The 26,560-nt window shown below is 44.3% G+C and overlaps 1 protein-coding gene across 2 annotated transcripts in view; it reads left to right on the top strand.

Moving 5' to 3' along the window:
• Window positions 1-26,560, top strand: part of ALDH18A1 (aldehyde dehydrogenase 18 family member A1) — a 284,510-nt gene that overhangs the window by 96,742 nt on the left and 161,208 nt on the right. For both annotated transcript variants that reach the window (XM_069239691.1, XM_069239692.1), the window contains exon 8: window positions 2,842-2,966. In XM_069239691.1, coding sequence (XP_069095792.1) covers window positions 2,842-2,966 — 125 coding nt within the window. The remainder of the gene's footprint in view (window positions 1-2,841; window positions 2,967-26,560) is intronic.

Raw genomic sequence — 26,560 nt, forward strand, 5'->3', positions numbered from 1 at the left:
CATGTGAGTTAAGGAATGCAGCGGGTTCCAAAAGGACCGAATTAATAAAACAACACTAATTGCACGTTTGCCACTTTTACCAGAATCTAAGTTTAGAGAGACTTGCATATTTCTCACTTTCATCTAAAAAATAGCTAAATTGTGTCTTCTATAGAAAACCCCTTTATTTAGTAGACTGTTTTTCCTCTGCCTTTTGCTCTTCACCATTCCAGACTAGCTTTTGTACTCAATCAGGTCCTAAACATCTCCTTACATAGAAGTCAGGACTGGATAGGTGGTATGGACACAGAGGTGTGCGGGTGTATTGGCCAACTTTCTGCGAGGTCCCCTCCATATTATGTATTCAATTTATGTTGTATGTGAAAAAAGCGGTATGCTTGTCTTTTCTGTGGACTTTTCTGTAACATGCAGTTTAGCCATGAGGCTTTGGTACTGTAGGAGTTATTGCATATATCTAACACCTCCTAAGCTTTCAGAGCTGATGCTTGTTAAAAAAAGATAATCATAGAGCAAATGTATGGTAGTGTGTATTACACATTAATTTCTGACAGTATAACAACAAATCCAGGTCATGCTAAAAGTATGCTCTCTTCAGCTAAATTCTATATTTTGAATACTTGTGGTTTATCGGAATTTGGCATCCACAGTGAATATTGTTATCCCCAAGTGTGTAAAATCGTTCAACTGCAGAAGAAGGTTTTATGTTCTGTGCAGCTTGATGGAGTTTTCAATATTTCTTTTGGTACTTTCTTGACTTGTGTACTGACTATAGAGCCTCTTCACCAACTCACTTGAAATTTGGCAGCCTCAAGTACTTTGTCGAAAATACTACATGTGCAAATTGTATGCAGCTTGGTTACTTGTGAGTCAGAAATTGATAACACAAGTGCAACTGTAACTTACGTCAAGCATGTGGCTATCTAGCATTTGCTTCCAACAAAATAAATGAGTATACACGGCAGTTGATGACATATGAATAGAAAAAGTAGTTTAGCTGTTTTGTGAAGAATTGTTTTCCCGGGTTTTTAAGTTGCTCATTTGACAAGGTTTATGCCTGCAGTAGAGTGCCCCTGCGCTTTTTTTCCATCTCAGTGCCATTGCCAAAGTACCTGTGTAGGGTAGGCCTAGATTTTTGTTAGAGAAGACCCGTCAAATTTCTCCACATCAGGAAAATATGGTGCATGTTCATATGCCAAAATTTAAGTCCTACAATGTTTCTATTATAGAGAAAGTGATGTTGAAATGTAAACATTAGTCTAGTCCCATGATCCCCTCCACACCCCAATGCAGCGCACTGTGTGCAGTGTGTTGACTACTTAAAATAATGATGCTTGAGGAATGTTGTCAAAGGGGGATTACATAGGATTCCCTAACCAGGTTTATGGACGCGATTTTAACACATTTTCACATATTTAGAAGCAGATTAACGTGTAGTTTTCATTTCCTTTTTATTAGAAGCAAGATGGGGAAATAAATATGTATGTACCTTGCTGTTCCTGCACGGGGCTTGTTGAGCCTGTTTTATGTAGGGATATCTTGCATTACTGCTGTTGGTTCTTTTTGTCCTGTTAGGGAAACTTGTCCTTCTACTGTCCACGCCGTGTTAGCTATGCATGTTTGTGTGTACGCCTTTTAATGTACAAGTATGTATACATGCTGTAGGTAATTAAAAAATAAATAAATAATTATTTGCGTCCATTGCTGGAGCTCAGGCTTGCTGAATACTCAGCTGCCTAGTCTTCCACTTCATGACTTTTCTTCCACAACCATATCATTAATATCGCTGTCTTACAGTTTTTTCATCCCTGTTTTCACATTTGTTACAGTTTCGTGTCCTCCTCTTCCTCCATCTTTTTCCCTTCACAACCATTCTTTCTTACACTTCCGGTCCGTGCCCAATTATGCCTGACCCACCACCTACTGCTGGTGCTCGTTGGACGTTTACACTGAAGTGCACTGTTTCATGCTTGAAGTTACTTAAGGCTAGTATTGTTGTCCATGTAGTTGACTTATTCTGTGAATGCACGAGTGAAGCTTGCGCTGGCTGTATTGTAACCAATCTATGTTAAGAAGGTTACTGAAATTGCTGTTTGTATGCATTAACTTTATTCTTCAATTGTATATGCTATACATGTTGTGAGTGTGAAGCTTGGAATGCTGTTGCCTGTACTGTCCTATTCTGTGAGTGAAATTGCTGTGCTGCTTTCCCTGTAGTACTAGTTTTATTAGTGACTCTAGAAGGGAAAAAACACAAAACTAAAAATTATCAGCTTGATCAGTTTTAGGGTAAAGCTGTACCAAAAATATGCTGGAAAGGCTAGATCATCAAATTGGATTTTGCAGTGGTCTTTTAATACCCAGAGGCTCTACTCATTAAGACTGTGGAAGAACTGAATCTTGAGGATCTCAGTCACGTCTGGAACAACCTTCTTTCAATGTTAAACGAAGTGTTCTGGGCCTATTAGAGCATCCTTCTTTGAAGACCTCCATCTAAATTAGTGGCTCATTTAGATAACCACAGGGGCTTGCAAAGAAGCTACACAGCACTGCAGGTGGGGAGTATTTTTATGTATGAACAGGAGACTGATTAAAGTCTGAACATGTGTGTCAACCTCTCCCAAAACAGCTTGGAGTTCAATTTTAATCACACGTAGCAGGGGCAGCTCACAGTTAATGCTAGCTTCTTTCCTTATAGTTTTCCAGCAGTTTTAAGTCAGTTGCATGTTCCATTGTTTTTTGTGTAAAACCGGGTTATACTCTGTCCTTGGTCAGCGTGTCATTTATTTTCATTTTATATCCTTGATTTACCACTGAAATTCAGCATCAATATGTTTATTTTAGGACTCTTTGACAGCCCACCAGGATCCGACGATGCCAAACTCATTGACATTTTTTACCCTGGCGATCAGCAGTCTGTGACTTTTGGAAACAAATCAAGGGTTGGTCTTGGAGGCATGGAAGCAAAGGTAAGAGTGCATTGCTTTTATTTACTATATGAAAGGCAGATACATATAAGTAGGTGTTCCAATAGGGAGCTTTGTTAAATATTGGTTGTTCTTTAGCAGCAGAATTTCTAAGAAAGTATTACTAGATACTTGTGCCCATTATTGTGTTTGTGTGAAGAGCTTTGAAGTTGTTTGTGCATAACAAATTGTTCTCAATATTTAACTCTTCCAGCAACAACCAGTTCTGTATTGTAGATTCTTCATTGATAGGTAAACATTACAATAATTTCCTGCTGCATGTGGAGATACCACAACACTATCAAATCAATGTACTTATCACAATATCAACAAACGGTGACCATTGAACACGTCCAGATGTTGTAACCCAAAAGTTTTAATTTTAGACTGTTGGTTGCATGAAAAAACATGTTCTCAAACTTATATTACAGCACTCATAACATTAACAGTACCTTACCTGTTTAAGTAATGAGGAAAATGCAGCCTGGCAGGCTTGCATTACAAGTGTTTAAAAAAAAAAAAAAAAAAAAAAAATCACCCTGCCCTGTTAATACTCCCGGGGCTTCCACTACCCATAATGCCTTGTACAGGCAGTTGCCTCATAGCCTTTCCATTATTCCCGCTCTTGCGAAAGGTATCATGAAACACACTAGATGTTTTCATTCTTGTTTTCGGAGAAGTCTCTCTTAAAAGTCTCGCGCTTGCTTTCACTCAATATCTTTTCTATCTGACAAGCTGAACAGAGCATTTTCTTTTGTTGAATCCTTTTCCTGTCAGTATGCTTTTTCTATTTGTTGAGTGCCCATCCTGTGGAATGAATGTGGATGAAAAAAAGGTGCCAGAGACTTTCACCAAGTAGGTGTATGAGACATTGTGGCATGTTGGAGGATTTAAGGGCAGATGAGTAGAAAAAATTGAGACACTTTCTCCAGGGCACCCTCTGTTTCCATAGTGACTCGGCCTGTGACACTTTAAAGACCCCCACCCAATAATCCTGAGAAGGATCCCCTGGGTGAAAAGGGCAGAAAGAGGTGGAAAAGACGAAGGAAGCCATTCAAAGCCTTGGTGCGACATGATCCATCATTAAGAACCAGTTCACTGTTGAATCATCACCACACCTCCAGCAAGGCTGCATAACAAGATAGCATCACTTTCCCATGCTATTCATTTAATCAATTCCATGTCGTCACAACATTCGTCAATGGTGTTACTTCCATTGTGATACCTCTCAATGTCGCCCATATTGATGTTGAGATTTTCAGTGTTTACCCTTTCTCCTGAGGTTCATACTTCTGAGAAAAGGCAAACCGCTGCCAACTGCCATGATGTCTCCCCAACTGTGGGGAACTCCTTGTTTGGTTATCAATGCTGAAGACCCTGTGCACACTTCAATGCAGTTTTTATCTTAATCTTCATCCTCTAAAAATGGTGCATGGCAGATCTCCATGCCACCGATATGTAAACTGCCTTTTTCTCCACAAAGATGTCCGGGTGAGCGTGTTTCCGCTCACACTCCTCAGCTTTCTTTGAGGGATTCAGGGTCTCCCCACACACACACTGAGAAGACGTAGGGGAGTCAGATCTCACTGATTGTCACCACCTTTGCCACATCAGATGATGGGGATTTAAGTTCCTTGAATATACCCACATCTGCAGGGTCAAATTTGAGGGTCTTTCTGGTGGGTAACATAATCACCTTCCACAGTGTACTAGTAAAGGGAACATCAAAATTGAATATTCACATGGAGGCACCTCAAATATCAATGTCTGTGATAATGGAATCTCTCAGCAGAGAGCATGTCCAACTGTGCGGCTTTTACTGGTGCATGCCTTACTGTAAGAGGCGGAGGAGCACTTCCTTCTAACTTCCAGTGTCAATGCAGCAACTCCATGTCTGTTAAAGTAATACAAACCATCCCAACAAAACTCTGACTTCTTAAAGGCAGATTCTGTTATAGTGTTGATCATTAGGAAAATATATGCATTTGCTCCAGAAACATCTGCACCACCTGACAAGGAATACAAAAAATGGATATGGCTGGTAAGATATGCAGAACAAAGCTACATAACTAAAAGTGCCTGTGACTTGAAAAGAAGAAAAAAAATGTTGGTGTCAATACAGGCACAGCAACCATTGTTAGTACCCTCAGGTTTAATTCCTTTTCCTGGTCCTGTCAGCAACATCCACAATAGAGAAAGAGATACCCCTATCAACAAAGAGGGCCTAATAAAACAACACTAGTCAATCACAACCAGCTAACACCTCAAAGCAAATGCTCTCAAATAGCTGTCAGTGACTCCTCACTAACCCCTCTGTTTGCCACTCCACTGGCATAGTTGTATCTTTGCAACTGGCAGAGTGGAAGTAGCCCAAAAGGTATGGGTGAATGCTGACCATTGTAGAAGATGACTACTCTTTGCTCTTCAAGGCACTTCCACTGCCTATATAAATTAATCAGCCTGACCTGCAGGTTGCCATAGAAGATTTCATTTGAACCAGTCTGCCCAGCACAGGGGAGAGGCGTTTACTCATATTTTTCTAGTTTAGGAAAAAAGGCCTGAAGAGGACATTCAGACCAGTATTGATTCTATTTATGGTCAATAAGTCAGTCAATATGCTGCCCCTTCACTAAATTTCACACCAACCCAGGCTTGGGGATGTATGCTGTGGCTCTGCATTCCAAAAGAAAAGCAAGATTTTTAGTTGGCACATCCAAAATGCAATGCTTTAGCTTTGTTTGAAATAAGCCTCACAGATTTTCAAACCACATGGGAGAAGTAGTAGTACCCTACCTACATCAAGAAATGTTCATCTACCATTACCTAGATTGGTTAAAAAGGCTAATAAAGGCTCACATTGTTGTTTGAAAATTCTGCTCCATTCTTCAGACAAAGTCTCTGTCAATTAGTCTAGGGATACAGATGAGGCAACCTGAAATCTGTAGAATCCCCATTTCCAAGTTCAGTGTTATCTGGGGCAGTTATAGCTTCAGTGCAAGGAAAAGTGTTTTCTCCATATGAAAGAGGGTCGCCAGAATGGGAGAGTTGTCATTGTATCTGGAAAAAGTCTAGTCATTTAGCCAAACATATTTCTTCTCTCAAGGTCCATGGAGTCCTGCATTTGTGGAGTCCTGAATGCAGGTCTACCCATGAGTCCTTCCAGCAATAACTGGAAGATGTGTGGTCTCTGAAGGACAACTGGGCTGACAAATGTTTGTGAAAGATGTCTCTTTCAAAGTGGGGAGATCACCAAGGAGCTCTGTCTCTGCAAGGTAGTTGGTCAGAGAAGGAGAGTTCTCCCCACATCATTTAACTTTTATTCAGGGCAGTCGAACTGACTCTTAAGGCTTTCCCACAGTATATGACAAAGAGCCAGATTACTATTCAAACAGCTAACTCAATGACCATGAACTACCTGAACAAATAAGGAGTTGCAACATCGGGATAACTATAATGGAATATCTGGTTATGGGCCTTGTCCATGGGCTTATTAATGAAGGTAGTTCACTTACTACTGATAATAAACCAACAGATGGATTTCCTAAGACAGTTTTCTTCATCAAATTTTATCAGGGTATGGGTCATCCTACTTCTTCACAACATATAAAAAGCAAAAAAAATGCAAAGAACTCTTATCTAGGCAGCCAGACCTGGTTCACTGTGAAATGCCCTTTTCATGAACTGGGCAGTGACATTATGCTTCTGAGATTCCTTTGAAACTAACAGTTGTACAGAAACTTCAAAATTGCCAAGTAACAGTGTGCCTCATTGCCCCAGACTGGCCAGGAAAGTGATGGTACCCTGCCTGTTACAAATGTCAGTCAAGACATTAAGAGGTGGTCATGCATACCAACATAATCACCAGAGTACAAGGTCAAGTATTCCACCTGAACCTATCATCTTACGATTTTTGCAGCAAAGATCCTGAGATCAGACAATATGGACTCTGAATCAATGCTGAATATTCATGGACATTATATGTCAGCCAGGCACGCCATCCTTCCGCTAGGTTTGCTATTCTTTCAAATAGAAGAGTTTTTGCCTGCTGTCAACAGAGTGAGTATAACCCTATCACCTGCCAAGAGGAGTTGATTCTGACATACATATTACATTTAGTCCAATCAGAACTACAGTTTTCTTCCATCAAAGTCTACCTTGCTGCTGTATTAACTTTCAGGAAGGATCCTTATCAAACATCCTTTTTAAAACCTTTTCATATGCCTGAAGAAAGTCTTTCCTCCTGTAAGGACACTACCTCCTCCTCCTTTGATGTTGTCAGAACATTGGTTAATACTTTGAACCTGTTGACAAGGCTTCTCTGCCGCATCTTTCTTGGAAGTCTGCTTCTCTAGCATCTGTCATGTCAGTTACTAGGCTTTAGTGAAATATAGGCCTTTTCGACAGTCGAATCTTATGCAGAGTGGTTGATTCAGATTTCGAAGTAATAGAGGAACCATCCGTCTTTTCTTCCTAGGTAGTACGAGAATTTCATATTAACCAAAACATTATGCTTCCACTTTATTTAGCAATCTATCTTCACTAGCAGAGAGTTCATTACACTTTCTTGAAGTCAGGAAAGGTCTTTGTTTCTATGTAGATAGAATACAGACCTTACAGAAATCTAACCAATTCTTTTTCAACTATGATTGGATTCACCAGAGTCTGGCTGCTTCAAAATAGTCCATCTCTTATTAGATTGTTTCCTTCATGTCACTTTGTTATTAATTAGCTCGTAAACCATGCTAGTGAGACCTAGAGGCAATTGAACTACAGGGAAAGCTGCCACCTAAAGCTTGCTTGGAAACATTCCTCTTCTCAAGATATACATGGTGGGCAAATGGAAATCACTCCTCACTTTTACAAGACACTATTGGCCTGATTACAAAAAGCCTACTCTAGTGTTGGTCAAGCTGCTCCGAGGAAGCCTTTGGTTAACCATGTATTCAAAGTGCCTCCCCGTTCCCCAAATTAGGCACAATTTCAATCTCTGCTAAGTCTTCTCAACAGACCAGGCTGTATCCTACGTTGTGTAGGACATATTTCAACAAAGGAGGTGTCCATTTGCTCCTGATGACGAGCTATAGCCACCAGGAGCATCTTTTTCTGGCCTCTTGTCCTCTAAACGTGTGTCTGCTGCAGGGGGCTGGATTTTCTGGCTACTTTTGCCAGACCAGTTCTCTGCCTGGTTTCTGGTGCTCTTCCGCTGGAGGAAGACATCCTGAACAGCTCCTCTGCAATCAATCCGCACAGCACCCTCCCTGCCGCACTCCCCTCAGCGCCCCTGCCTCACTCCACTTAGCCTCATGGCTTCTTGAAAGGCACTAGAGTCTGAGTCCAGGACAAGTCCTCAGACCTCTTGGGTGAACCATGCAGGGTCCTCCATTCCTCCAACTGTTCCTCAGGGAGCAGAAGGGGATCAGTGCTACTGGCCCTGGAGAGACCCATCCTAGATCTAGAGGTCAGTTGAAGTCAACGTCCTTCCCTCCATTCTTGCAGGGTATCAGGTGGCATTTCCTTCCAGCTAGGCATCCTGTCACCAGTACACCCCTTCCCCCCCCCCCCGACTTTATGGATACAACTTTGACTGGAGTGCACTAGGTACCTGGTAACCAGACTGCAAGTGTTTATCCCTAAAACAGATACAAATATTGGCGCAATTGGAAACACCCTTAATTGTCCCTATAAGTCCGTAGTAAATGGTACTAAGGTGCCTGGGGTACTAAGGGTAGACCCCTACGGGCAGCAGCAGAGATTGTGCCACCCTCTGGGACCATGCATCCAAGTGCACTCAGCATTGCCATTGTAGGCTGTGTCCTGGTGCAGTCCCAAAATCCAAAACTGACATGGCACACAGCCTGTGTGCCCTGTCCTCTACAAACTGCATTCAATATAGGTAAGTCACCCCTTTGGCAGGCCTCCCAGCCCTAAGGCAGGGTGCACTACACTGCATGTGTGGGCATGGCTGCATGAGCAATATGCCCCTACTGTGTCCCTGCCAAATGTGGGACATGGTAAGTGAACAGAGCAGCCATTTTACATACATGTGCTGGACACTGGCCAGTACGAGTTTCACAGCTACATGATGGCCACTCATGGTATCAAACAAATCAGAATGGTACAAGTATTGGATTTATTGCAACATGTACTCAGAGGCCACCCTAGATGTGCCCCCTGCAAAAGCCATTCACAACCAGACTGCCACCACCAGACAAGATTCGGGAAGCCTGGGTTGAGAGCCTGTGCTCTCTAGGTCCAGAGACCAAAGCCCTTCCTGGGCAGAGGTGTTACACCTCCTCCCCGAGTAATTTGCACTGCCCTGCCAGCGAGCTTCAAAGGGCTTGCCGCCCTTAAAACTCAACCCCCAGCCCTGCTGCTAGCAGCAGATGGCCACCCCTGTTGCAAACCTGCACTTTTGGTGGGAGCAATGGCGAGAAAACTTTCAAAGGACAGGAGGAGTGGCCACCACCAGCTTGCACCACATCTAAGGTGTTGCGTGCGAGGTGACCCCTCCATTTCATTTTCCTCCACCTTGAATGGTAGGAAAATAGCCTATTGGGAATATGGAAGTGACCTCTGCCCACAGGATGTGGTCACATAGTGGGTGTAGCTATCCAAAGGTAGATGACCCATTGGTCACTACTAGGTACTCCTCTAAATACCCACTAAATGCAGTATTAAGTGGGCACCACTAGACCAGCAGAGCAGATCCCAAAAGACTCAAGAAGACCAGCTGCAAAGAATACCCAAGGCTCAAGAACCGCATTACTGCTGCACAAAGAAGAAGGCACCAAACCTTGCATGCTGCACTCAGAACTCGACAATCACTGCTGAAGGGCTGCTCGGACATGGGACAGACTCTTAAAAAAAAAAAAATAATAATCCCCAGAGGACCTCCACTCTTAAAAATCACCAAAGACCTCCCTCCAGAGTGAAGGCATCACTCTCCTGTAATAAAGACCAAAATACTAGTGAAGTCCTGTTCACTGACCAGCTGCTGACCAAGGGACCGGACACTGCATCCAGAACACATTTCACCTGACTGACCATGAGGACAAAACCTGCAACCTTCAACCTCCAGTGGCTGAACCTGTGCAGTAGCCCCAGATATTGGTCACTCAACATCGGACACCAGGAAGGAAAGTCCTCCAGACTCCAAAAGGACCAGGAGGAGGCCCCAGTCGAGGGACTTCAAAAAGCACCGCCAGAGTGGCCCTGCTGTCATGCAAGCAACTCCAAGTGACCTAGCTCCTGCTTCCAAGGACACCCTTGCGCACAGCTCTGGGCTCATCTGTCTGCTCTGCACCCATCCTCCCTGGGCCATGCACCAGAGAAACCAGCTCTGCTGGAAGGGTCCCCCAGCCCTTGTGACCTCTACACTCCAAGGGGACCCACCAGACTTAACTTGAAGTCCCTCTGTGCATGTGGTCCCCCGCAGTGGTCCTTCACCAGCTTCAAGGACTTTTCAGCAGCTCTTCCTGCCAAAACCGCCAAAACTCTTGGCTGGCCCACAAGACTTCTTGACGGCCTTGACTGAAGAACAAAAGGAGACATTGGTAAATGCCTTCCCTGATTTTATATGCATTTTTAAAGTTCTCTCCCATTGACTCCTACGGTGCGTCCTTATGCACAAAGATTATTTCAGTTAAATTTTGCAAAATCATAACTTAAATGTACTTACCCGATCCTGGTGATCTTGGTCTCAAAAATGTTATAGAATTCTGAAGTATTTTTGTAAATTGGTCTTGAGTTAATCGTTTGAGTGTATGTCTTGCTTACTGATACTGTGAGTACATCAAGTGCTTTGCACTTCTCCAAGACTGGCCTAACTATTCGACCAAGCTACCATAAAAATTAAAGCATTAGGTGGTCTAGTTTTTACCTCTGTAAACAAACATGTGGATGCCCAGACTCTCTCCACGGTGTGCCCAACTTTGCACACTACATAGAGTAAACCTCCTACGTGATATCATCACTCCACGCCTGTCCATCATACCTGTACAGCGTCCTGAGACAAACCAATTTGGTGACTTCAGTATACTTGTAGAAAGTACTGCCCTAAGTTCCTCAGCTTTGATGGCACAGCTGCCTGATCCCTTCCCACAAGACTTCAAAGGCAAGCCCCCTCCTGTATTGGCCTCAGAGGTCTGGCCCTCCCTCTTTGTTCCAGGGGTCCTGGGCTACCCCAGTCCAGGTACAGTGTGAAAAGGTAATTATCAGATGCAGCTTTCCTCCCCACCCCTTACTATCCCAGGAACTGGGTCGAACACGGTTAATTACCCTATTGTGTGGGGAGGCCTTTGATCACTCTGCTTGGAAGCAGAGTTATTAACTTTGTCTAGTAGGGGGACAAAGGCCTGTAATCTTATTCTCATCTGAGCGAGGGAAATATGACAAATCCTAAAGTAGCATAAGGTGTATAAGTGGGAAATTGAAAACTGTAGATTCATATTTGGTATATGTTTTACCACAGATTTGTATCTTGCCGGACTCTGTAAGCCTAAGGTGTGTGGAAGGGTACCTTAGTGCAGATTTGCTTTATAATGTATAAACAGTGTAAGCACCACAGACCTTCAGTAAGCACTACAGGCCTACAGTATGGATGCCCATTCACATTATAAGGCCTACAATATGTCAGCACCAGGCCCGAAGAGCCCCTTCTGTGACAGGCTACCGGTGTGCCGATACTGGGTTTTCCCATACACAAAGCCTGCACACAGTTGTTCACACGTAACCAGCCCAAAGCCCCTTACCCAGCTGCACTGCAATGACCCTTATCATAAAAGGCGCAAACTGGCAGTTACCACGCTCAGTCCAGTTACCATGATTTTACAGTAAGTGAATCTCAGGTAGTGAGACCCACTCACAACAAAACTCCAAAAACCAGGTAGTCAAAAACTAAAAACTCTGGAAGACTAAAAGGGTGTAACCCATTTGCAACACTAATATTGTTCTAAAGTAGGCTTCTCCATCCTGTAGTTTGTGAGCTACTGGTAACTCACCAGCTACATACAAGTAGGTTTTCTTTGTACACTTCAGCGTACTAAATTATCAGCCTTTGCATTGGTTGAATTATTAAATGTATCCCAAAATAGAAATGCATATATTCAAGATGAAAGTGTGTATTTTCAGAACATATATGCTGTAGTTTGGAGAAAAATGTCTGAATTTCAAAAATATACTTAAAGATGCTTTATGGTTGACCCATCAAATGACGTTAAGGAGACTTGTTACTAATAGTATTATCACGATGCCCTGGCATTAAAACTATTACTGTCATGTGTTTTGCATATCGAGGCATGCAAAATTATTAAAACCTGTGCCACATTACTACTGCAATGGCAATTTTCACTTAGGTAATCTGTGCTGGCAGTTTTGCATGGGGTGGCCACTGATGTAGTCTTGTTTGACATAGTCATTGATACAACAGTAGCGATATTAGTAGCACATGATAATTACTGAGAAATAAGTTGCTCTTTTTAAAGAAAAGGTTAGAGACCACTGTTCTAAAGTGTGGCTATCAATTAAAAGCCTACAATGTAGAAGAACTGTAGGGTAGGAATATTCATTGAAATCACAAAGTAATCTCATTCCTTCCTTCTTATTTTGGTCATCTGGTGTAAAAACGACCAAACTTTAATCCTAGTTTTCGCTGTTCATTTCAGAAAGAACTAACACTCAGAGGCAGCTGCCAGTACAAGGTATCATGGGTAGCAGAATCCCCTGGAGTCTGAAAGGGACTGAGTACTCTAGCTCTCACAATGTAAACCTATCAGGCTGCACTTTTCCTCATTCCTTAGACTTGTAAGCAACAGTTGGTGTTCTGGCTGATGCAATGTAGTTCTGCGAAGATTTGTTTTGGCAGGCTAAAACTGACACAATCATGCCTGTTGTAGGCTTGTGCATGCAGCAGGGGAATATTCTAAGGTTTATGGTTCGAATAAAGTGTCCTATGCTGCAGAACCAGGACTACAAGTAACCATTTCATCCTTCACCTTTAAAGGATCACTATCCATACCATTCATCATTTCCCCATCCCTAGGTAAATCACTGGAACTGGTTTTCACTGACCCTGTGCTTTTTCCATCAAGTGACTATTTGCATGTCTGTTAGAAGTTGGTTATGTGCATTAATAACGTATATCAAAATATGTCAGTATAATTGAGCAGTACGTGCGCAGGTGAATAGACTATATGTCCAGCTAAGAGTCCTATGAGTATTAAACACTAGCTCACAAACTCTTAACTTTTCCCCACTTCCTCCCTCAAAATAAAAAAAGGAACACTGCCCTAACCCCCCAACCAAAAGGACTACATCCACATCGCTGAATAACTGGACAAGTACAGTTTCTGCCGATAGAGACTCAGGTGGTGATGTACAGATCAACATTGAGGCTGTTTCGCTCCAGAAAGTACATGTGGGACCTTTTATAGGTGCGGTCCCTGTGCGCTGATGTCTGTTCCTTTCTGGGCCACCAGAAGCTGATCTGGAGCTCCCTTCTTGTCCTTCTGAGAAAATTAACTCAGAATTGTTAGTCAGTGTCTGAGGAATATCACCTCCTGTCACCTCCAAAGATGACCGGTTTTAACCCCTGTAGGGACTGCTATAAACAGTGGTCTATGACAGTTTCCCACCAAGTGTGCCTGTGGTTTCTGAGGTGGAGCCATGACTGTGACACCTGCAGCGACTGCATGCTGATGAACCTGAAGGCCATTGTGTACCACAAGGCAAAATTGTGTATCGGCAAGCATAAGAAGACTCTTTGCCGGGCCTGTTCCAAGTCACGGTCCACACGCAAACTTAGTTTCCATCCCTGTAGTTGACAGAACCACTCAGGAAATCTTTCTTCATCATAGTCCAACAGTTGAGTTAAGGCTAAAAAGAAATAGAAGAAATCAAGGCGAGTTTTCGCTCCCTGGCACCATTGACATTAATCTGAGTAGGCGCAGAGGCTGTGCCACACCTCTCAATCTTGCTCCTAAAGTCGTACGGCTTTGGAGCTGATCCCACAGCTGTTTCCGGCACAAACTAGTGTTTCTAAGGCCAACAGCCAGGCCACATCAGATCAAAGAGTTCTGGGCAGACATGCTCTGGCTCTTCAGATCCCTGCCAACTCCCTCTGGAGAGACTTTTGGCCCTTAAGGAGTGAAGACTCCTTCCATCTGGAGTACTGGCGGCAGGTTCAGCCTATGCTCCAGTTGCGCTTTCTGAGTCTGTCTTGCCTCCGGCTTCTGTTTCGACCCTCCTTCCAAAACCCCAACCTATGCTGGTCACATACACTTTGATGTCTACTGCATCGATGTTGGAGGAAGACGTCTAGTTTTCGCTGACGCCTATTCGACCTTGACCGAAGTTGCTCCTAAGTCTGCCCAGGTGCCACTTTCCCCCACTTGATTTACCCCCTCACAAGATGGACAACACACTTTGCATTCTCTTTTTGGGACAAACTCTAATAATGATTGTGACCTAGGTGAGGAACGTGCTCAGCCCTACCAGGATAATTTGTTTGAGAACTTGCAAAAGGCTAGTGGTCGTGATACCTCCCACGAAACAGGTCTCCTCTCCCCCACCCCTGGACCAGCCATGGAAGAATCCACTTCTTATGCCACGGTGATGTGTAGTGGGACCAAAGCACTTTACCTGCATCTCTCTACCTTGGAGGTCAAAAACAATGTTTAGACAGACGTCCTCCAACCATGACAGACCTCTTCAGAGCCCCTTCTTCCATTTAACAAAGCACTGAAGAATACCTAAATGGGGGATTGGGCCAAGCCTTGTTCTACCACCCCCCAACTTCAGGTGACCCTGCTTTTCTTTTGCAACACCCTTCACCTAAGATCCTAGAGGTGAAAGCCTTCATGAGCAAAGCTGTCTCCAACACATTTCTTACCACTCCCACTGACCGAGAATCTAGGCTGGTAGAAATGTTTGGCAAATGTTTTTTCTTCCACTTGTCTGGCCCTTCGATCAGTTAACACCAGCTGCTTTTTGGGATGCTGCTCCTACTCTGTTTGCGTTTCAGCGGCCCAAGTGCTCCCTGGTATGCCCAAAGATCTTTGTCCTGTCCTCGTTCAGGTATCCAAGATGATTGTGATGTGGCCAAGTTCACGATTAATTGTGGCTTGGGCCCCACCGATTTCATAGTGCAGGCCATAGGCACTAGTGTTGCCGTTTTGCCGTCATTCGTGGCCGCACTTGACTGGTTTCTCGGGCAACGTCTCATCCTTCCACGACATGTTCTTCGATAGGGCTCACCTGTTTTGGGCCTAGGCTGATTCTCCTTCAGAGCATTTTAAGGAGAGCAGGGCTACCACTGGCTCTGTGGACCTTTCCACCTCACCTTGCCACCTACAACAGTTCCACTGCTTCTTTTGCTGAGATGCTCCATATCGCCAGCTTTTCCAACCTCTGCAGGAAACTTAGCAGTTTAATGGCCACTGCCCCCCCCCCCCCCCCACCCCCACCCCCGAGGTCAACAGGCCACCAAGTCTACTGCTCCCCTTGCAGTCCCACCTTCCAAGCCTCTTTAGCATTCCCTTATAGAAACACTGCCACCCTGTGAGAGTCAAAATTCACGTATTCTACCCAAGTTGGCAGACAATAACTTTGGACAGGTGGTTCTATAGATGATTTACAGGGGCTGCGGCCTACTCTTCCTTCCTCCCCTGCTAAACCTTCCTCTCCCCCCTGACACACACACACACTCCACGCACACTCCACACACACACACTCCACACCCCCACACACACACCCCCACCCACCTCTCCATTTTGCAGCAGGCCCTTTTGGCTAAAGGGGCTATGGAGTAAGTGCCAATGCTCAAAGTAGGCCATGGTTATTATTCCCGCTACCTTCTGTGGTGCCCAAGAAAGGTGTAGGCCTGCGCCATCTCAACGTTCACCCGAGCCCAGGTCTTGTCTGTCTTCGACCATGGAGACCATATGGTGGCACTGGGACCTGTAAGATGCATATTTCTATATACCTGTCCTGCTAGCCTACCTGTTGGGTGTGGTGGAACAGGAGCATTTCCAGTTTGCTATGCTCCCTTGGTCTCACCATTGCCTCTTGTGTCTTCGCACAAGTGATGGCGGTGGTGCCAGCACACCTTGGGAGGTCCGAGATACCAGTCTTCCCCCTACCTTGAAGAGTGACTGCTGAAGCTGGGCTCACCCCATGCAGTCTTCAAACGCCTCCAGACTAGGGCGAACCACCTGCCATCTTTTGAGTTTTTTTTCAACATGCTGAAGTCACTCTTGATTCCTTTTCCGATGCTCCCGCTCATCGGAGCTATTCTGGATACAGTTCAGTTTCATACCTTCCCCCAGAAAGTCCAGGACGTTCAGGCTATGATCTTGATTTTTGAGTCTTGGTCCTCGATTTCAGTGAGGTTGACTCTGACTAGGAGGCTGCTGGGGCTGATAGCCTCCTGCAATCTGCTGGGCGAGCACTCCAGGTGGTATATGTGGGCTAAGCAGAGGGTTCTGAAATCTCCCTGGGCCCAACATCTAGGGGACCTCTTTGACCATGTTCAGATATAAGAGGTGACTGCAAAAGACTAGCAGTGGTGGTAACTGGACAGTAATTCTTTTAGAGGCAGACCCCTTTTCTTTCTGCTAAGCTGACAGTGGGGAATGATGCACCGCTGCTGGGATGTGATGAACATTTGGGAGAAGTGCAGATCAGAGGTCTCAGGTGGAGTCCCAGATCCATAGTAACCTTCTGGAGCTGCAGGCCATCTGTTTAGCATTGAAAGCTTTCCTTCGTCCATCAAAGGGAGGCTGGTACAGGTGTTAAAGGACAACACCACCACCATGTAGTACTGCATCAAACGAGGTCGGTTCACTCACCCTGTGCAAGGAGGCCCTTTAACTCTGGACATGGCTGAACCGACATGGGATCTTGCTGGTGGTGAACAACCTGGCAGGCTGCTTGAATGCCAGGGCAGTCAGACTCAGCCATCAACACCCAGTGAATCATGATTGACAGTTGCATCTTGACGTGGCACAAGGTCTCTTCCACGTATGGGGAGAATGTTGGCTTGATGTGTTCCACTGTTGAGAACGTGCAATGTCCACACTTCTGTGCGTTCAAGTTTCGTAGATGTCGGTCACTCAAGCTTGTTCCACCTTGATCGGAACTCTGAACTTCTTTATGCCCTTCTGCCGATACCACTCCTGCCCAAAGTTCTCAGGATGATCAGGACCGACCGGTCCTAAGCCACCCTAGTATCTCCAGATTAGGCACTGAGAGTATGGTATCCAGAACTCATGAGCATCTGTCCTCTAAACAGGCTGCACCTCAGGCAGGGCCTATTGTCACAGCACCAAGGCAGGGTTCTTCACCCAGGACTTCTCAATCGCCACCTAAATGTTTGGAGATTGAGCAGCAAAAGCTGAACACCAACAAAGTCCCTCCGGAGGTGGTTGATGTCATCTTGGCAGCCAATCATCCCTTGACAAGACTGTATAGGTCTGTCATTGGGATAATTTTGTGGTTTGTTGCTGCACATACCAAATTGAACATCTTCAGGCCAAGTTATTGAACGTTCATGGCAAGGATTTTTTTGGGGCACAGTTAGGGGTTATTTTTCACCCCTTTTGACCTTCCTACTATTACCAGATCAGCCCTCTTTGTTTAAGTCACTGGTTGCAATGTGATCTAAGGGTTTGCATCATATGTTTCCCCCTTCTTCCTCTGTAATGCCCCAGTTGGATCTTAATGTAGCCCTTATGTATCTGCTGTGCCCTCAGTTTGTACTGCTTCGCCACTGTCCTTCATGTCTTCTTGCCATTAAGACTGTATTCCTCGTTGCCATTACCTCTGTCAGGTTAGTGAGCTTTAAGCTCTTTGTGTCAATCCACCTGACACTGGTTTTGTGGACACTAGCATGTTTTCTACCTAAAGTTGTAACGCTGTTCTGCGTTGATCAAATGCTGGGTTTCTATGCTGTACCCCACCCCTCTAAGGAGGAGGAGGAGAAACTCTATCATTTGGATCCCAAAAGAGCGCTCAACTTTAGCATTGACTGCTTCAAGAAAGATACAATGGATAATGAGTTCTTTGTAGAGATTTCTGGAGTGAAAAATGGCATAGCAGTACTAAAGAGAACCATCCTCTACTGGATCATGCTCTGCACTAAGATATGCTACGGGTTGGCCAAGAAACAGTCTTCAGAAGGACTGCATGATCATTCTACAGGGCCAAGGCTACTTTCACTGCATTAGCACTTGAAGTCCTTGTCCTAGGCATAGGACAGGCAGCTACTTTAGCATCCCTTCATATGTTAACGAAGCAATATTATCTGTACAGCCAGGTCTTCCGAGAGGTGCATTTTGTCTTCTCAGTTCTGCAGGACTTTCTGGTTTTAGTCCCTTCACATAGGTACTGATTTGGTATCTGTGGAGAAATACATCTTTTTGCATGTTCATCCCCACATTTGTGGACTGATGCTGCCAGTTTTCCGACTCTGAGTGCACTGAGGCCTGCTAACCATACCTCTGTGCTAGGGTTCTAACCCTATACCAAAGTTATGTTGAATTGGTTATACCAAATTGGCAAGTGCTGACATAATTGCAAGTCCCTAGTACATGGTACCCAAGGTGCCAAGGGCACGCAAGGCAGAGTGTCCTCCCAGGGCTGCAGCACTGTTTGTGCCCCCTTGAGTGTGACAAAGTCCAAAATGTCTCCCAGCCTGCCACTACAGCTTGGAAGAGCAGCGTTTACCCTGCTAGTTCGACTTTACCATTAAAATCAAAGGCAAAGCTGCACTTTGTGGCATTTTCGGCACCCTTGTACTTTGATGCAGTGGTCCTTCTCTCTACGGCAAAGCTTGACTGTGCAATATTTTCCCAACACAATCACTTGGACAGATGAGAGACGGTCTCGTGAGTGACCGAATTCCTGTTTATTATGAAATAATTAAATCGGCTACAAACAAATTCAATGCATTTCGGTTGTCAAGATCATGATCAGGAGTCCGATGTCTTAATCCTACACTGCCTTTAAGTGTTCAAAGTATGTTTGTTTTCTCTTTTATCCCATTTACGTAATGCTCCGTGATTCCATCCCCGTTGGTGATTGAAACAAACATTTATTTTTAAATTAAGGGGAACGACAAAGTTATTGAATTAGATACTTCTGTAAAATATCGTAATTCCTCAATGAACAAGTAAATCAATAAGGAAGATAGCTTTAACTCATTGAAGCCATAAATATGAGGTGTAATCAAGCAAATCATATCAAAATTGAGTAGAAAGCAAAAGTGATTAAATGTAAGTTATTGTTTGGAGCAAATTACTAAATAGCAAACCAAATCAGGGCCTGCTAATATGGTTCACAAACTACGAGTACCAGAATGGATTTGGGCTATGTTACTAATTGAGATCCTCATACGCATCTACGTAAGAAAGTGGAATGAAGTAAACACTTCAAGAGACTGCTGAAAGGCTGAAAACACTGTATCCTGGAAGCAATTAAGCTAAAACAATGGGCGGCTTTTTCTCGAAGGCAGGACATCTACACATGCATTTAGTGAAAAGCGACAATGGTTAAATTCAGGAATTGCAATGTTTTACAATCGTATCTGATTAAGTAAGTGTTGTTCCCCTTAAATTAAAAACATATAAGTTTGTTTCATTCACCAGTTGTGGTGGAATCACGAAGGGTTATGTAAATGGGATAAAAGAGAAAAAAGACTTTGAGCACTGAAAAGCCTTGTAGGACTAAGGCATCCCAATCCATGGTCCTGACGACCGAAACGTGTTGAATTTGTTCGTAGCTGATTTTGTTTTTTCGGAATAAACATTACGTTTGTCATTCACAAGAGTGTCTCATCTGTCAAAGTCGATGTGTTGGGGGAATATATATATATATATGTTCGGTGGCATGTGTAGCTGCAGATACACATGCTGTGCATTATCCTGCCATCTAGTGTTGGGCTCGGAGTGTTCCAAGTTGTTTTTCTTCAAAGAAGTCTTTTTGAGTCACAAGACCGAGAGACTCCTCCCTTTCGGCTCCATTGAGCATGGGCGTCGACTCCATCTTAGATTGTTTTCTTTCCGCCATTGGGTTCGGACGTGTTCCTCTTCGCTCCGTATTTCGAATCGGGAAAGTTAGCTAAATATCGAAAATTCGATGGTATTGTTCTCGCTCGGTACCGGGTTAGTGTTATTGTATCTGCACCGATCGCAAAAGCACTCCGGCGGCCCTTCGGGGCTTCCGCTCTTCAGCGGGGCCTGGTCGACCCGAACGCATCCATCGACAAAGACTAATGGATCGGACCCCTTTCCGCTTCTGTCCGAAGTGCCACTTGAAGTATCCTTATACAGACCAACACCTGGTCTGTAATCTGTGCTTATCACCAGAACACAGGGAGGATACTTGTGAGGCCTGTCGAGCGTTTCGATCAAAAAAGACCCTTCATGATCGACGAGCGAGAAGACTACAAATGGCGTCGACACCGAGAGAACAACTCGAGGAGGAGGAAAGAATTTCCATCCAGGGAACGGACTCTGACAATTCCGAAAGTGAGCGAACCACGACGATGCAGAAAACAGTGAGTAAAACAGCCCCGTCCAAAACTCACACAAAGATCGTTAAGGCCAAGGGGACGCCACCGCCAGTAGGCCATGGCTTAACCCATCGGATAGAAGGTGACCAAACATCGCCACGAAAAGGCCAGAGATTTGACGAAGACTTCCGACTCTGGTGGAGATTCCGGCACCGAACGATCTCGACACCGAGAGTTTAACTCACCCAAGGTGAGAAAAATAACGTTGGAACCGAGAGACTTTATCAGAAACATCGGTACCGAAAAAAACGGCTTCGGAGCCGAAAAGAAGCTCTTACACAGAAGAGCAAGGACTTTCCAGCCAAATGCATGAAAAACACAGATTTGAGCAGGAAATAAGTAGGGTTGAGCCAGACCATACGCAAAGGAGGTTGCATATCCAGAAGAAAACTGGAAAAATACACTCTTCCTCCAATTAAAACAAAAAGAAAACTGGCATTTCAAGAGTCCGAAATGCAGCCCAAGGCGAAGGTGACCAGAGAAAAAACACCACCACCAAGTTTTTCTCCACAAACTTCCCCACTACACTCGCCACAGTTGTCTCCGGTGGGAACATCTCCTATGCAGTCACCTACGCATACAGGGATGACTCAGGATGATCCTGATGCATGGGACTTATATGATGCTCCAGTATCAGACAACCGTCTGGACTGTTACCCAACAAAACCGTCACCTCCAGAGGACAGTACTGCATATACGCAGGTACTATCCAGGGCAGCTACATTCCACAATGTAGCAATGCACTCTGAGCCAATAGAGGATGATTTCCTATTCAACACCCTGGCATCCACCCACACTTCCTACCAGAGTCTGCCAATGCTCCCGGGCATGCTCAAACATGCAAAACAGGTATTCCAGGAGCAAGTTAAAGGAAGGGCTATCACGCCTAGGGTGGAGAAAAATACAAGCCTCCCCCAACGGATCCTGTGTTTATAACACAGCAACGTACACCAGACTCAGTGGTTGTAGGAGCAGCAAGAAAGAGGGCAAACTCTCAATTGTCAGGAGACGCTCCACCGCCTGACAAAGAGAGTAGGAAGTTTGACGCAGCGGGCAAACGGGTGGCAGCACAGGCAGCCAATCAATGGCGAATCGCAAACTCACAAGCCCTACTTGCTCGCTACAACAGGGCACACTGGGACGAGATGCAACACATTATACAACACTTGCCCAAAGAACACCAGAAACATGCCCAACAGGTTGTGGAAGAAGGACAAGCAATATCCAACAACCAAATAAGGTCCGCATTAGACTCTGCAGACACGGCAGCACGAACAGTCAACACTGCGGTAACCATTCGCAGGCATGCATGGTTACGAAGCTCTGGATTCAAGCCAGAAATCCACCAAGCAGTGTTGAACATGGCTTTTAACCAGGAACAATTGTTTGGGCAGGAAGTGGACACAGCAATTGAAAAATTAAAGGACACGGCCAAAGCCATGGGCGCGCTCTACTTCCCACAGGGCAGAGGCACATTTAGAAAGCCACAATTTAGAGGGGGGGTTCAAATGCAAACACCAGAGCCTTCCACCTCGCAAACCAGACCCACCTATCAGGCACAATACCAGAGGGGAGGGTTTTGTGGCTCATATAGAGGTGGACAATTCCCAAGAGGAAGGGGAAAGTTCCAGACACCTAAAACAAGCCAAACCAAACAGTGACTTCAATGTCACAGAACCCCAACACTTAACACCAGTGGGGAGGAGACTTACCGCATAGTATCAAAACTGGACACACATTACTACGGACGCATGGGTCCTAGCCATTATCCAACATGGTTATCGCATAGAATTCACAAATTTCCCGCCAGATGTGCCTCCAAGGGCACACAATATGTCCAAACAACACTTAGACCTATTACAAATAGAGGTCCAAGCACTATTACAAAAACAAGCAATAGAGTTAGTACCCAGCCATCAGAAAGGAACAGGCGTCTGCTCACTATATTTCCTAATTCCAAAGAAGGACAAAACGTTAAGACCTATATTAGACCTCAGAACACTGAATCTCTTCATCATGTCGGATCACTTCCACATGGTAACACTTCAAGACGTGGTTCCCTTACTAAAAAAGGAGGACTACATGTCAACATTAGATCTCAAGGATGCCTACTTTCACATACCCATCCATCCTTGTCACAGAAAATACTTAAGGTTTGTAATTCACGGCGTACACTATCAATTCAAAGTGTTACCGTTCGGGATAACAACAGCCCCAAGGGTATTCACAAAATGCCTTGCAGTAGTAGCCGCTCACATAAGGAGACAGCACATGCACGTATTCCCATACTTAGACGACTGGCTAATAAAAACCAACACTCAACAACAGTGTCGTCTTCACACGCAATACGTTACAGAAACTCTACACAAACTAGGGTTTTCTATAAATTACCAGAAATCACATCGGCAGCAATCCCAAATACAACAATACTTGGGAGCAACACTCAACACACAAAAAGCGATTGCCACTCCAAGTCCACAAAGGGTCCAAGCGTTCCAAAATATAACATCAAGCATACAGCCTAACCAACACTACCCCGTAAGGTTTGTAATGAAACTTCTAGGCATGATGTCTTCATGCATAGCCATTGTCCCAAACGCAAGATTACACATGCGGCCCTTACAACAGTGCCTAGCAAAACAATGCACACAAGCACAGGGTCAATTCAAAGATCTAGTGTTGATAGACCGCCAGACACACTTCTCGCTTCAATGGTGGAACCCTATAAATTTAAACCAAGGGCGGCCATTCCAGGACCCAGTGCCTCAAGATGTGATCACAACAGATGCTTCCATGATGGGGTGGGGAGCATACATCAACAAGCACAGAATACATGGACAATGGGACAATCAACAAAAACAACTCCACATAAATCATTTAGAACTGTTGGCAGTGTTTCTAGCATTAAAAGCATTTCAACCACTAGTAGCCCACAAACACATTCTTGTCAAAACCGACAACATGACAACAATGTATTATCTCAACAAACAAGGAGGGACACACTCGTCACAACTGTGTCTCTTAGCACAAAAAATTTGGCATTGGGCAATTCACAATCACATTCGCCTAATAGCACAATACATCCCAGGCATTAAGAACCAGTTAGCCGACAATCTCAGTCGAGATCACCAGCAAACTCTCGAATGGGAAATTCATCCCCAGATCCTACAGGATCACTTCCTCCGCTGGGGAACACCAAACATAGACCTATTTGCAACAAAAGAAAACGCAAAATGCCAAACCTTTGCGTCCAGGTACCCACACCCTCAATCCAAGGGCAATGCATTATGGATCAGTTGGTCCGGGATATTTGCTTACGCTTTTCCCCCTCTCCCACTCATTCCTTATCTGGTCAACAAACTAAGTAAAAAAAAACTCAAACTAATACTCATAGCACCAACCTGGGCTCGCCAACCGTGGTACACAACACTGTTAGACTTATCAGTAGTACCTCACATCAAGTTACCAAACATACCAGATCTGTTAACACAACACAAACAGATCAGAGCATCGCTCAATCTAGCAATCTGTCTCCTGAATTCTGACATTTAAACCTTACACAAGAGTGTATGGAGGTCATTAAACAAGCTAGAAAACCTACAACGAGACATTGTTACGCAAACAAATGGAAAATATTTGTTTACTACTGCCACACTAATCAGATTCAACCACTACATGCCTCCATAAAGGATATTGTAAGCTACTTACTACACTCACAAAAGTCTAATCTAGCATTCTCTTCCAGTAAAATACATCTCACTGCAATATCTGCCTATCTGCAGATTACACATACAACATCGCTTTTTAGAATCCCAGTCATCAAAGCATTTATGGAGGGACTAAAAAGAATCATACCCCCAAGGACACCACCAGTACCTTCGTGGGAACCTTAATATTGTATTAACACGACTCATGGGACCACCATTCGAACCCATGCACTCTTGTGAGATGCATACTTGGAAAGTAGCCTTCCTAATAGCTATCACATCACTTAGAAGAGTAAGTGAGATACAAGCATTTACTATTCAAGAACCCTTTATACAAATACATAAACATAAAGTGGTTCTCCGTACAAATCCCAAATTCCTACCAAAGGTCATATCACCATTCCACCTAAACCAAACAGTGGAACTCCCAGTATTCTTTCCGCAACCAGACTCAGTAGTCGAAAGAGCCTAACATACATTAGACATAAAGAGATCACTAATGTATTACACTGACAGAACAAAACAATTTCGCAAAACAAAACAATTGTTTGTAGCCTTTCAAAAACCTCATGCAGGTAATCCTATATCCAGACAAGGCATCGCCAGATGGATAGTTAAATGTATTCAAACTTGCTGTATTAAAGCAAAAAGAGATCTACATATTACACCAAGAGCTCATTCCACTAGGAAGAAAGGTGCCACAATGGCTTTTCTTGGGAATATGCCTATGACGGAAATTTGTAAGGCAGCCACCTGGTCTACACCTCATACATTCACTAAACATTCCTGTGTAGATGTGTTAGCAACGCAACAAGCCACTGTAGGACAGGCTGTATTAAGGACATTGTTTTAGACAACTTCAACTCCTACAGGCTAAGCCACTGCATTTTTGGGGAGATTACTGCTTATTAGTCTATGCACAGCATGTGTATCTTCAGCTACACATGCCACCAAACGTAAAATGTCACTTACCCAGTGTACATCTGTTCGTGGCATGAGACGCTGCAGATTCACATGCAACCTCCCCCGGAGCCTGTAGCCGTTATTAGTTGAATGAAAATTGTAAATTTGTAAATAACTATTATTTTAATACACATTATGTACATACATGCCTACTCCATTGCATGGGCACATCTAGTATACTCACGACTCCTACCTCACCCTCTGCGGTGAAAACAATCTAAGATGGAGTCGACGTCCATGCGCAATGGAGCCGACAGGGAGGAGTCCCTCAGTCTCGTGACTCGAAAAGACTTCTTCGAAGAAAAACAACTTGTAACACTCCGAGCCCAATTTTTGCTGTGGATAAGTTAGTAGCCCCATTGGTTAACGGTTGCTGGCTGACACACCTGCCCAGATAACGTAGGAATGGCACTATCTAACTAGGTCAAGTAAGGGATCAAATTAATCGTGGCATTAAATGCGACTTGATGGCCAAGTCGAAATGAATGTAACTTTTAAAGTTAACCAACTTTGAGAAAGTTGCCACTATGTGCCTCGGCTAGTCTGTGGTTCTCACAAATGTAGACACACAGCTTTCTCCCCTCCTGGGGAGATGTGTGAAGGACTCCCAGGCTCAGGAACAAAGGCAGTTGCTGCAGAGCGAGGTGTCACCTCCTCTTCTAGGATGGCCACTCGGGCAGTTATCCCAAAATGCGAGCTCCAAAGAGGAAGCTGCTTTTGAAGGGCCAGTAACCACAACACCCTGAAAAGGATTCTTTTTGTTCTTGTAGACAGCATGGAGCCAGAGAGAAAAAACCTGTCCCCAAACAGGTTTGCTCATAGATGGTGGCTACCAAACTTTTGACAACCGAAGAAGGGTTGTCCAATCTTGAAAGGGTCAGGAAATGTTTCACTCTGGGATAGCCAGATGCCATTCATTGCAGGACACAAGGGACCCTCATCTCTGTGGCCATCATCGCCCCACATGACCCCATCGACCCCCAACAGAAAAGTCATTTGAACATCCTTTGCCTGCAACCTAATCATGAGGACCACTCCATTGATGTCTATGGCGGTCGTCCTGTAAAGTTTGGAACTCAGTTTAAAAATGATCGGGCGGCCAGGTAACTTTCCAAACTATCCTTTCTGGCCCCCTAGACCTCTGCCCTGCTGGATTTGGTTGCCCATCTTGGGCCTGAGTACACAAAATAACTCTTTCAAACTTCTCAACAGTTTCCAAACTTTTTATTTGCGGTTGTATTTAAGAGTGAATAACATTTCTAAAATCCATATCTCTAGAAACCTTCCTTGGATTTTGATGATTAAGGTCTCTAAAAATTAAAAATTCATAAAGATATATATAATTTTTTTTTGTGTTCTGT

Source organism: Pleurodeles waltl, chromosome 6, assembly GCF_031143425.1.
Source record: "Pleurodeles waltl isolate 20211129_DDA chromosome 6, aPleWal1.hap1.20221129, whole genome shotgun sequence".
In the NCBI taxonomy this organism is placed as follows: domain Eukaryota; kingdom Metazoa; phylum Chordata; class Amphibia; order Caudata; family Salamandridae; genus Pleurodeles; species Pleurodeles waltl.